General features: G+C 40.9%; 1 protein-coding gene across 5 annotated transcripts in view; it reads right to left on the bottom strand.

The window, feature by feature from the left end:
- The window catches only part of LOC105489009 (protein-L-isoaspartate (D-aspartate) O-methyltransferase), a 64,616-nt gene that overhangs the window by 33,335 nt on the left and 17,475 nt on the right, over positions 1 to 13,806 (bottom strand). For all 5 annotated transcript variants that reach the window (XM_071096597.1, XM_011753575.2, XM_011753574.2 and 2 more), the window contains exons 2-3: positions 6,693 to 6,797; positions 5,092 to 5,123 (exon numbers count right to left, since the gene is read on the bottom strand). In XM_071096597.1, the coding sequence (XP_070952698.1) occupies positions 5,092 to 5,123; positions 6,693 to 6,797 (137 nt within the window). The remainder of the gene's footprint in view (positions 1 to 5,091; positions 5,124 to 6,692; positions 6,798 to 13,806) is intronic.

Raw genomic sequence — 13,806 nt, 5'->3', positions numbered from 1 at the left:
AACCTTGTGACTTTACAGCCGAGCTAGGGAGGGAAGCAAGAAATCACTGTGCCTCAAGGAATGTAAAACGATGGAACACAGATAAGCCTCTCTGGGCACAAAGGAGGGATAAGCAGTTAATATTCTCTCTTAACCTGGCCTCCTGCCAGAGCGGGGGTGCTATATTACATTCTACCTTCAAGAAAAAGAATACATTTTTCAACCATTATACTTACAAAATTCGTTAATTCCCCCTTCAGTAGTAGTTCAAACTGTTTGCAGATTATCTTAAGACTGTAACTTTTCTTTTTAATCACTTACTGAATAGGTAATATACAAAAAAGCCATTCCTAATCTGTGGTTTAAAGAAAAAAGAAAGCCAGGACCAGTGGCTAACGCCTGTAATCCTAACACTTTGGGAGGCTGAGGTGGGAGGATCACTTGAGCTCCAGGGTTCAGAACTAGTTTGAGCAACACATTGAGACCTCATCTCTAAAGAAAATGTTTTTAAAAAGTTAGGGGTGGTGGTATGTGCCTATAGTCCCAGCTACTCAGGAGGCTAAGATGGGAGGATCTTTTAAGCCCAGCAGGTCTAGGCTGCAGTGAGCCATTATCATGCCTCTGTACTCCAGCCTGGGCAACACAGCAAGACCCTGTCTCAAAAAAAACCAAAAACTAAAAACTTAAGGGCTAGGTGCAGCGGCTCAGGCCTGTAATCCCAGCACTTTGGGAGGCCAAGGAGGATGGATCACTTGAGGTCAGGAGTTTGAGACCAGCCTGGCCAACATGGTGAAATCCCGTCTCTACTAAAAATACAAAAATTAGCCAGGCGTGGTGGCAGGCGCCTATAAATCCAGCTACTCAGGAAGCTGAGGCAGGAGAATCACTTGAACCTGGGAGGCAAAGGTTTCACTAAGCTGAGATTGTGCCACTGCACTCCAGCCTGGGCGACAGAGGGAGACTCCATCTCAATAATAATAATAATAATAAATTAAAATGTTAAAAAAATTAAGAAAAAGGAATAAAGAAATTGATAACAGGTCAGGCACAGTGGCTCGAGTTTGTAATCCCAGCACTTTGGAAGGCTGAGGCAGGCAGATCACCTGAGGCCAGCAGTTCAAGACCAGCCTGGCCAACGTGACAAAACCCTGTCTCTACTAAAAATACAAAAATTAGCCAGGCGTGGTGGTGTACATCTGTAATTCCAGCTATTTGAGAGGCTAAGGCAGGAGAATTGTTTGAACCCGGGTGGCAGAGGTTGCAGTAAGCCAAGATCACCCCACTGCACTCCAGCCTGGACAACAGAGTGAGACAGTGTCTCAAAAAAAAAAAAAAAGGAAGAAGAAAGAAAAGAAAAGAGAAAGAAAGAAAGAAAGAAAGAAAGAAAGAAAGAAAGAAAGAAAGAAAGAAAGAAAGAAAGAAAGAAAGAAAAAGAAATTGATAACAGATCAAGGACATACAGTGAAAATCAGATCTCACTTCCACTCGTAATGTCCCAAATAAGCTAATTCCCTATCTTAGAATAAATCATTTTTAGTTTTCATTCCCAAAGAAAAACATATATGTACAAGTATGTGTGCATATGTGATTTTCACACATTAAAGAATGTTCTAAATACCCTTTGGGACTCAACTTTTATACTGTTTCATTCTTATTTTTCCCACCCAAAAAACTACCTGTAAGTATTATACTGTATTTCTTGAAGACTTTGTCATATTTGTACTTGCAGAGCTCCTTCATTTAACCGTCTCACAATACTCCACAACATGGAGGTTAAGATGGTCCCTGACTTAACAGTGGTTCAACGTATGATTTCTCGACTTTACAATGATGTAAAAATGATACACATTCTGTACAAATTGTACTTCGAGTACCCATACATCCATTCTATTTTTCACTTTCAGCAAAATATTCAATAAATTACACGTGATAGTCACCATTTTATTATAAAATAGACTTCGTGTTAGTTGATTTTGCCCAACTATAGTCTAATGTAAGTGTTCTGAGCACATTTAAGGTAAGCAAGGCTAAGCTATGAAGTTTGGTAGGCTAAGAATATTAAATGCATTTTAGAGTTACAGTATTTTCAACTTATGATGGATTTATAGGGACATAACTCCATGTAAGTCAAGGAGCATCTGTACTATAATTTATTAACCATCCACCATTTGTGGACATTGCTATTTTTTATAATTATAATAAATAAGACGTCAATAAATAACTTAAGTCATTCTGCACTCATGTAACTATATTATGGGACAAATATCTTGAAATAAAACTGGGAAATCTAAGTTATATTTATTTCACATTTTGATAGATACTGCCAAAACTGTCTTCCAAAAACATTCAATTTACTCTCCCACACAAAAAAGTATGTGACTGCCAGTTTTCCATTTCCGATACAGAGTATCAAAGTTTTTAATCTCTAACAATCTGATAGTTGAAAACTGGTACCTCATTATAGTGCTAATTTGCAATTTACTAAGTATAAGTGACGATGAGGCTGGGCATGGTGGCTCATGCCTGTAATCCAGCATTTTAGAAGGCCAAAGCAAGAGGATCACTAGAGCCCAGGAGTTCAAGACCAACCTGGGGTGAGGTCCTGTCTCTACAAAAAAAATTTTTAATGGCCAGGCACAGTGGCTCACGCCTGTAATCCCAGCACTTTGGGAGGCCAAGGCGGATGGATCACTTGAGGTCAGGAGTTTGAGACAAACTTGGCCAACATGGCGAAACCCCATCTCCACTAAAAATACAAAAATTAGCCAGGCATGGTAGCACATGCCTATAATCCCAGCTACGAGGGAGGCTGAGTGAGGCACGAGAATTGCTTGAACCCAGGGGGCGGAGGTTGCAGTGAGCTGAGATCATGCCACTGCACTCCAGCCTGGGCCACAGAGCAAGACTCCATCTCAAAAAAAAAAAAAAAAAAAATTTAATACGTGAAGATGGCATCTTTTCATTTGTTTAAATGTCACTGTCATTTGTATTTCTGTTCAATGAACTATCTGAGCCTCTTTTTTTTTTTTGAAACATAATTTCACTCTTGCTGCCCAGGCTGGAGGGCAATGGCACGATTTCAGCTCAACACAACCTCCGCCTCCCGGGTTCAAGCGATTCTCCTGCCTCAGCCTCCCAAGTAGTTGGGATTACAAGCATGTGCCACCACGCCCAGCTAATTTTGTATTTTTAGTAGAGACAGGGTTTCTCCATGTTTGTGAGGCTGATCTCGAACTCCCGACCTCAGGTGATCCGCCCACCTCGGCCTCCCAAAGTGCTGGGATTACAGATGTGAGCCACCATACCCGGCCACGATGAACTATCAATTCTGTCCTTTACACATTTTATTTTGGGCTTACTGGTCTTTTACTTATTAACAGGATACACACAAACACAAACATATGCATACGTGTCTACATATTGAAATTTTCCCTTGCTGTCAAATGTATTACAGTATTTCCCTCAATCATTAATTATTATTATTGAGATGAGGGTCTCTCTCTTGTCAACCAGGCTGGAGTGCAGTAGCACAATCATGGCTCACTGCAGCCTCAAATTCCTGGACTCAGACAATCCTTCTGCCTTGGCCTCCCTTGTAGCTAGGACTACAGGAACATGCCACCACACCCAGCTAATTTTTAAAATTTTTTTGTAGAGACAGAATCTTGCTTTGTTGCCCAGGCTGGTCTCAAACTCCTGGCTTCAAGCGATATTCCTGCCTCGGCCTCCCAAAGTGTTGAGATTACATACGTGTGAGCCACCACACACAGCCAATTTTTCCTCTTTAATTTTTGCTTATAACATTTTTTTCTCTGCAAAAATCCTAGATATGTAAGTTTCAAAATGTATCATTTTTTTTAATGGCTTCTGTGTTTTCTATCATGTTTCAAAAAGACATTTCTATTCAATGTTTATGTCTGCTTTTTTCTTCTAGTATAATTATCAGTTCACTATAAATACAAATAGAATTTATTTCAGTATTAAGTTTAAATAAGAGCTTCTCCAACCCCAAATACTTGCAGAGAATCAGAAAAGTTACTGTTCTGGCCAGGCGCAGTGGCTCACGCCTATAGTCCCAGCACTTTGGGAGGCAAAGGCGAGTGGATCACCAGAGGTCAGGAGTTCAAAACCAGCCGGGCCAACATGGTGAAACCCCATCTCTCCTAAAAATACAAAAAATTAGCTGAGTGTGGTGGCAGGCACCTGTAATTCCTAGCTACTTGGGAGCCTGAGGCAGGAGAATCACTTGAATCCAGGAGGCGGAGGTTGCAGCAAGCCAAGATCACGCCACTGCACACGGGCCTGGGCGACTGTGTGAGACTCCAGCTCAAAAAAAAAAAAAAAAAAAAAAAAAAAAAAAAAAAAAAGAAAAAGAAAAGAACAGCTATTGTTCTTTCCTACAAAATAAAACAAGAGCACTCATTCAAATACTGACATTTAAACCTCCCAAAAGGTTGGGCACAGTGGCTCATGCCTGTAATCCTAGCACTTTGGGAGGTTGAGGTGGGAGGACTGCTTGAGCCCAGGAGTCAAGGCTGCAGTGAGCTGTGATGATCATACCACTGCATTCCAGCCTGGGAAACAAAGTAAGAACTGGTCTCAAAAAAATAAAATAAAATAAAATAAAACCCAAGAAAATTCCCAACAAATTAAAACTGCTAGATCACTCAAACTAAGTCCTTCTCAAAGAGCTATGCAGCTTAATGGCTCTTATACTTAAACATTCCCTAATGAATTTTCCACATAAAATGTGAAATATTCAACTTGAGATTTCTATAAAATGTCCATTATACTATTTAAAATATTATCTCCTTTAATTAACTCTCTACTAACCAACCTTTTATGTTCAATTTTTACATGTCACAGATACTGACAACCACCAAAAACTTTAATATGCCAGTTTCTACCTTATAAAGCTCCTTCTACAGACCCTCTATTAAGAATAAGACATTCAAAAAAGAAAATGACGTTCATTACCAATCCACACAACTCATAGATGATAAATTGATATAATTAAAAATTTAAAACTTTCTTTAAACCTTTTTTACTAAAGTAAATGATTATAGAGAAAAATATGATCCATTTGTAACCAAGTGAACAAACTTAACTTACCATGTGTGGAGCACTGATTGTTGCTTGGAAACCTGCAAAACAAGAAGAGAACTACTGATACAGTCAGCTGCAAAAATACACTATTTCACATAATTTCTTTTCTACCATCCATATGTTATTTTTCACAATAATTCTTTTTTAGCTTTTATGATCTCAAGAAAATAAAACTTACATCTATTAGAGTACTGCCACCCAGCAGTTAAAACTAGAAAATATAATCATGCCAAAGGGTAATGTGCTCATGTAGTAAAACAGTCCCTCTCAAGTACGGCAGCTAAAAATTTCTTCTCCTGTAGAGTCAGCTAAGAAAGGAAGAATTTCAGTAAGTTGAGAGTTGATATATTTTTGGCTTGTTTTTCCTTCAGATTGTTTTTTAAAAATAAGCTTTCATGTGTAATAGGTATACAAAGTCTGTGCAAAATGAAATTGCTTCATATTTCTGTCAAAATAAAACTAGAATAACTGAAAAAGTAGCTTAAAAGACCAATAAACTACTTCATTTTATTCTTTATCTTATCATCTAATGTTAATTCACACAATCTTTTCATAGTTCTTAACTTTTAGTTTCTTTTCCTCTGGTGTTGCTTTCTCAAAACTTATTTACCTGCTTCTTTCCGCCTCTGAAGCAAGTTTCACTGAGCGGTGGTAGCAGGTGCCTTCGGGGTTCAGAAGCTCCCCAGGATCTTCTCTGCTGACTGTTATAGTGCTTCAAAAGAAGATAGCATGGCATCCGACTGACACAATCCTGAGGCACTTCTAAGCCTCAAAGGCGCCCACTGCCAAGGCTCAGCAGTTCAGCAAAACCTGCTTCAGGAGAAGCAGTTAAATACAGGACTTTCTAAAAACAAACACAAGCCAAAAAAGCAGGGCAAATAAAGCAGATAAGTCAGTAATAACTTAAGCACACTTACTGATTTAAATATTGATTTAAAAAATTAATCCTAACCTGAAAACTAATCTCTAGTCAACACGAAGGCCCCTCAAGAAAACTCAGAACTCAGCTAATACTTTAAGTTTTCATTAAAAGTTGTTTTTGTTTTACAGCAGGGTGTGGTGGCTCATGCCTGTAATCTTAGAGCTTTGGGAGGCCAAGGTGGGTGGATTGCCCGAGTTCAGGAGTTCCGAGACCAGCCTGGGCAACATGTTGAAACCTCGTCTCTACTAAAATACAAAAAATTAGCCGGGTGTGATGGCATGCGCCTGTAATCCCAGCTACTCAGGAGGTTGAGGCAGGAGAATTGCTTGAACCCAGGAGGCGGAGGCTGCAGTGAGCTGAGATTGCGCCACTGCACTCCAGACTGGGTGACAGAGTGAGACTCCATCTCCAGAAAAAAAAGGTTTTTTTCACTAAAATATTTTATTTCAAAAAATGTTTTTAATTCTTTATACTATGTATACATTGTTTGAGAAAACAGAAAACAGAAAAACATACATAATTTTATTAAAATAGGCACGTTTGGGATTATGAAACTTGCTGAGTCATAAAATTCAAATTAAGAAGGTAATAATAGATAAATATCTGTGTCCCAGGCTTTTTCTACTTACCAAAATCATAAAGTAAATGATGAAAAATGTGATGTTTTCAGAAATCTAAAGCTTACCTATTGATTGTGGAGAATCCATGTAAGGGTTACATTTTGCATAGTGAGAGCGGTCTGTAGCTAGCATCACTTCAAATACTTTATCTGTCTTGATGATTCCGTTTTCTGAAACAAATGAGGCAAATATTTTCAGAAGAGAAAGACACGATCAGACGTATTTTAGAATGATTACACCAGTTATGCTGTAGAGACTGAACTGGAAGAGAGAATGATTGGAAGTTGTTGCAATGGACTAGGTAACAGCAACCTGGTTTCTTTTTTTTTTTTTTTGAGACAGAATCTGGCTCTGTCCCCCAGGCTGGAGTGCAGTGGCTCCATCTTGGCTCACTGCAGGCTCCACCTCCTGGGTTCCCGCCATTCTCCTGCCTCAGTCTCCCCAGTATCTGGGACTACAGGCACTCGCCACCACGCCCAGCTAATTTTTTGTATTTTCAGTAGGGATGGGGTTTCACTGTGTTAGCCAGGCTGGCCTTCATCTCCTGACCTCATGATCCACCCACCTCAGCCTCCCAAAGCTGTACTACAGGCATGAGCCACAGCGCCGGGCCCAACCTAGTCTTCAGCAACAGCAAGGACACAGAAAAGTAGGATAATGAGTTATATTTGGTAGGTAATATATACCTGACTGACTGGATTTGGGGGTGGGAGTGGGGGTAATCGTTGAGATGCTGATGCCATTTACCGATTTAAGAAATCCTGTAGAAGGATCAAAGTTAAGGGGTAAAAAGGTAAGTTATCTATTCAGTTAGCGGCTTCAGATCATACAACTGGAGATACTCTGTAGTCAGCTGGACACATGGATCTGGAGCTCAGGAAAGAGATCTAGAATAGATATTAAGATTTCTATTTATTATGGATGGCAACTGAAACAACCAAAGTGAATTCAAAGTGGCCAGAGAATAAATAGAGAAGACAAACAAAGCCAACATCTAAAAGATACGCAAAAGAAACAGAGTCATCAAAGATGAGGAGCAGTCACAGAGGCAGGATGAAGATACGACCATACTGTTGTAGAGCCAGGAGAAGTGAATTTCTCAAGAAGGAAAGCAAGATCAATAAAATATATTTGCCTTCCCCAACAATTAGTTATTTGAGTTTAAGGCCGGATGCAGCGGCCCACGCCTGTAATCTCAAAGCTTGGGGAGGCCAGTGAGGGAGGATAGCTTGAGCCCAGGGGCTTGAGACGAGGCAAGGCAACATAGTAAAGCCTCGTCTCTACAAAAAAAAAAAAAAATTTAATCAGCTGGGCATCATGGCACAAGTGTGTTGTCATAAATACTCAGGAGGCTGAGGTGGGAGAATTAATTGAACCCAGGAGTTTGAGGTTATAGTGAGGTATGATCATACCACTGCACTCCAGCCTGGGTGAGAAAGCATGACCCTGTCTCAAGGCTGGGCACGGTAGCTCACAACTGTAATTCCAGCACTTTGGGAGGCCCAGGCGGGCAAATCACTTAAGGTTAGGAGTTTGAGACCAGCCTGTCCAACATGGTGAAACCCCATCTCTAATAAAAATACAAAAATTAGCCAGGTGTGGTGGCGCACACCTGTAATCCCAGCTACTCAGGAGGCTGAGACAGGAGAATTGCTTGAACCCGGAGGCAGAGGTTGCAGTGAGCCAAGATCGTGCCACTGAATTCCAGCCTGAGCGAGAGAGTAAGACTCTGTGTCAAAAAAAAAAAAAAAAAAAAAAAAAGAATCATGCACAAATATGTGCTAACTCCCGTTTTCCTCCCCACTACCAATATCATCATCCATTAAAGAAGGTGCAGGGCGCTATACTAACAGGAGGGGGTACACATGAACTCTGTCCACAAAATGCCTAAAAGTGGGAAAAAGAAAAAAAAAATTCAAACCAACGCCATTCAAAACTAATATAAAAAGAAAACTAAATGCAAATAAATACATTTCTGCTGATTAAACAAAACCTGTATTTAAAACTATATTCTAAGAAAATGTGCCAGGAAGTAAACATATTACCAGGAAAAACTAACTTCAAAATACATTCTAATGAAACTATTAGATTTTAAAGCAAAGGAAAAAAATTCTCAGAACATCAAGGCAAAAATAATTAGCTGGGCCGGCACAGTGGCTAACGTCTGTAATCCTAGCACTTTGGGAGGCTGAGGCGGGCGGATCACTTGAGGTCAGGAGTTCAAGACCAGCATGGCCAACGTGGCGAAACCCCATCTCTACTAAAAATACAAAAATTAGCTGGGCGGCCGGGCGCGGTGGCTCAAGCCTGTAATCCCAGCACTTTGGGAGGCCGAGGCGGGTGGATCACGAGGTCAGGAGATCAAGACTATCCTGGCTAACACGGTGAAACCCCGTCTCTACTAAAAATACAAAAAAATTAGCCGGGCGTGGTAGCGGGCGCCTGTAGTCCCAGCTACTTGGGAGGCTGAGTCGGGAGAATGGCGTGAACCCAGGGGGCGGAGCTTGCAGTGAGCCGAGATCGCGCCACTGCACTCCAGCCTGGGAGACACAGCGAGACTCCGTCTCAAAAAAAAAAAAAAAAAAAAAAAAAAAAAATTAGCTGGGCATGGTGGCACATGCCTGTAATCCCAGTTCCTAAGGAGGCCGAAGCACAAGAATTGCTTGAACCCAGGAGGAAAAGGCTGCAGTGAGCCGAAATCGCACCACTGCACTCAAGCATAAGCAACAGAGCAATGCTCTGTCTTTAAAAAAATTAAAAAAGAAAAAAAAAATTATCTGAGCATGGTGGTACATCTCTGTGATCCCAGCTACTCAGAGGCTAAGGTGGGAGGATCGTTGGAGCCTGGGAGGCGGAGGTTGTAGTGAGTCAAGATCATGCCACTGCACTCTAGCCTGAGTGACAGGGTGAGACTCCAGCTCAAAAAAAAAAAAAAAAAAAAAATCAAGACAAACAGATCGAATTACCTATTATAATAAGAATTTTAAAAATTAGAGGCCAGGCACAGTGGCTCATGCCTGTAATCTGAGCACTTTGGGAGGTCAAGGCCAAAGGATTGCTTAAGCCTAGGAGCTCAAGACCAGCCTGGGCAACATAGGGAGACCCCATTTCTTTAAAAAAATTCGAAAACTAGCCAGTGTGGTGCCATGTGCCTGTGGTTCCAGCTACCTGGAGGTTGAGGTGGCATGATCACTTGAGCTCAGTAAGTTGAGGCTACAGTGAGCCGTGATCATGTCACTGTACTCCAGCCTGGGCAACAGAGTAAGACCCTGTCTCAAAACACAGACAAACAGGTCGGGTGTGGTGGCTCATGCCTGTAATCCCAGCACTTTGGGAGGCCAAGGTGGGTGGATTACCTGACGTCAGGAGTTCAAGACCAGCCTGGCCAACATGGCGAAACCCTGTCTCTACTAAAAATACAAACATTAGCCGGGTGTGGTGGTGTGCACCTGTAATCCCAGCTACTCAGAAGGCTGAGACAGGAGAATCGCTTGAACCTGGGAGGCGGAGGTCACAGTGAGCCAAGACTGCATCACTGCACTCCAGTCTGGGTGACAGAGCGAGACTTCATCTCAAAACAAACAAATGAACAAAAAATTAGGTCACCACAGGTTTCTTAAGAGCAACAAACAAGCCGGATGCAGTGTCTCAGGTCTGTAATCCCAGCAATTTAGAAGGCCAAGGTGGGTGGATCACTTGAGTCCAGGAGCTCGAGACCACCCTGGGCAACATGAAGAGACCCCACCTCTACAAAAAAACTTAAAAAATTAGCCGGATGTAGTGACGCATACCCGTAGACCCAGCTACTCAGGGGACTGAGGTGGGAGGATTGCTTGAGCCTGGGAGGTCAAGGATGCAGTATGCCCTGATCATGCCCTGCACTCCAGCCTGGGTGACAAGAGTGAGACCCTGTCTCAATAAATAAAAATAAAAATTAAGAGCAAGATTCAAAGCAAAGTAAGAATAAAGCAGCATTTTCAAGAAATTCAAGGAAAGAAAGTGCAAGTCAACCATAAAAAGAAGTGAACAGCTAGGTGCGGTGACTCATGCTTATAATCCCAGCACTGTGGGAGGCCAAGGTAGGAGGATCACTTGAGCCCAAGAGTTGAAGACCAGCCTGAGCAACATAGTGGGAACCTGTCTCTACCAAAAAAAAAAAAAAAAAAAAAAAAAAAAAAAAAAAAAAGGAGCGAATTACTGATCTACCCAACATGAAAGAATCCCTTTTTTTTCTTTTTTTCTTTTTTTTTTTTTGAGACGGAGTCTAGCTCTGTCACCCAGGCTGGAGTGCAGTGGCGTGATCTTGGCTCATGGCAACCTGCCTCCTGGGTTCAAGTGATTCTCCTGCCCCAGCCTCCCAAGTAGCTGGGATTACAAGTGCCTGCCACCACGCCCAGCTAAGTTTGGTATTTTTAGTAGAGACGGGGTTTCACTGTGTTGGCCGGGCTAGTCTTGAACTCCTGACCTCATGATCCACCTGCCTCAGCCTCCCAAAGTGCTAGGATTACAGGCGTGAGCCACCACACTTGGCTTGAATGAATCTCAAAAGCACTCATCTAAGTGAAAGAAACCAGGTGAGGAGACTACATATGATTCAATTTTTAACACATTCAAGAAAAGCCAAAACCATAGTGGTAGAAGGCCCATCTGTAGTTGCTAGGAGATAGGAGAAGGGAAGAGATTAATTGCAAAGAGACACGAGAAAACTTTTTGGGTGAAAGAAGCATTCTATTCCTGAGATCAGCAAACAACTGTAAAGATCCAAATAGTAAATATTTTAGGATTTGCAAGCCATATCATCTCTGTTGCAACTACTAAACACTGCCACTGTGGTGCAAGAACAGCCAGAAACACTATATAAATGAAAGTGTGGCTGTGTTCCAATAAAAATTTATAAAACCAGGCAGCAGGCCAAATTTGGTCTGTGGCCTGTAGTTTGCTGACCCATGTTCTACATCATAATGAAATTGGTGGTTACACATTCTGTTTGTCACATTTTTCAAATTGTATTCTTATAACTGGTGAATTTTTATATAATTTATGCCTCAATAAAGCTGATTTTTTTAAGTGTAAGCCAAGGATTTTATACCCAGCCAAGCTGTCCTTCAAATATCAAGGCTATAGGAAGGAAAAAAACATTTTGAATATGCAGGAACTCAGAGAATGCTGCACACACAAGCCCTTTCTGAGGAATCTTCTAGAGGATGTGTTTCATCTAACCAAGAGATAACCAGGGATATGTTGGCAAAGGACACATATGCAATTGTATAGCAAAGGCAAAAATAAGGATAGGAACATGGGTGAAATAATAGCACTTAAATGTTGTATGCTCTGACAAAGTAGAAAGAATACAACTAAAAACAATGGGAGGAGGAAAAAAGGGAAAGTCGAATTAGATCACTGATTGTTGTACAGGTAGTAGAAGGAATCAAAGGATATCATTTCATACTGATAAACCAGATAGTAAAAAAAATTTTTTTGAACCCGGGAGGCAGAGCTTGCAGTGAGCCAAGATGGCGCCACAGTACTCCAACCTAGGCAACAGAGCGAGACTCTCTCAAAAAATAAAAAATAAATAAATAAAAATTTTAAAAATGCTTTCAATGTTTTCGTCTAATGACCTTTTTGGGTAGCTTGCCTACGCTTCTTTGTGTAGAAATAATGTTTTCTATTTGGGTAATTTATCCAAAATTTATATTTTAAAATGGAAAGACCATATGAGTTTGTCTTTTCCAGTTTATCACTATTTACGTTGTTTTCTCTATTTGATGTGCCTTTTTTGCTGATTTTAAAAAATATTCATTGTTACTTGGAAAGTCTGTATTTATACCTTTAATAGTGTCGTTAATTGACCTTAAATTTTTTTTTTTTTTTTGCTGAGCATGATGGCTCACTTAATACGAGCACTTTGGGAGGACGAGGCAGATGGATCACCTGAGGTCAGGAGTTTGAGACCAGCCTGACCAACATGGTGAAACTCTGTCTCTACTAAAAATACAATATTAGCCAGGTATGGCGGTGGGCGCCTGTAATCCCAGCTACTCAGGAGGCTGAGGCAGGAGAATCGCTTGAACCCGGGAGGTGAAGATTTCAGTGAGCCAAGATCACGCCACTGCACTCCAGCCTGGGCAACAAGAGTGAAACTCTGATCCACCCGCCTCGGCCTCCCAAAGTGCTGGGATTACAGGCGTGAGCCACGGCACCCAGCCCCATTTTTTTATTTTTAGAGTCATGCTCTGGCTTTGTTGCCTAGGCTGGAGTGCAGTGGCACCATCATAGCTTACTATAACCTCAGCCTCCTGAGTTCCAGTGCTCTTCCTGCCTTAGCCACCCCAACACCTAGGCCTACATGTGCATGCCACCACACTTGGCACACTTGGCTAATTTTTAAAAGTTTTTTTTTTAGAGAGTGGGTCTTGCAATGTTGCCCAGGCTGGTCTCAAATTCCTGGCCTCAAGTGATCCTCCCATCTCAGCTTAGATTACAGGCATGAGCCCCTGTCCCTAGCCTGAAAGCATTTTTTTTTTTTTAAGTTTTAAAAGCAGAGTAATAATAGCAGTGATATTTGCTGAATGTTTACTATGTGAAAGATACAGTTCTAATAAACAGAATCTTAGGTTGTCTCAAGCCTATAAAGTAGGCACTATTATTATTTCATTTGACAGATCATAACATTGAGGTTAGAAAGACTAGTTATGTAGTCCAAGATAACAGAGCAAATAAGAGGTAGGGTTATTCAAATTAAGATGTTAGATTTCTACCATCACTTCACTATACTGCTACTAACATATTAAAATAGCCTAGTGAGTTCTACTATTTCATTTCCCAAAATAATTGAGTGGTTCATTTCCCTGAAATTAATTCAAATTCCAGAGGGTGATTCATAGACTCTCAAGGTCACAAGAGGTTTTAGGAGCCATCAAGTCTAACTTCATAAATTGGTACCATATTCTCTTCTAAAAGAGTTCCATTATTGTGGTTCTTACTAGTTCATTCAGACCATTCCGATTATTAGACAATTTCTCTGTATTAAGATGAATCTCCCTTTTTATAATTCACTCACATGAAACTCTTAGTGTTATTCTCTGAAGCCACAAAGAATATATTGAATTTCTATCTGGTCAACTATTTTTTACATAAAGATAAATCATGACTACCTCAAGCCTTATTTTTTTCAGA

This window comes from Macaca nemestrina, chromosome 5 (assembly GCF_043159975.1).
Source record: "Macaca nemestrina isolate mMacNem1 chromosome 5, mMacNem.hap1, whole genome shotgun sequence".
In the NCBI taxonomy this organism is placed as follows: Eukaryota; Metazoa; Chordata; class Mammalia; order Primates; family Cercopithecidae; genus Macaca; species Macaca nemestrina.
This window is presented reverse-complemented; position numbering and strand designations above follow the sequence as displayed.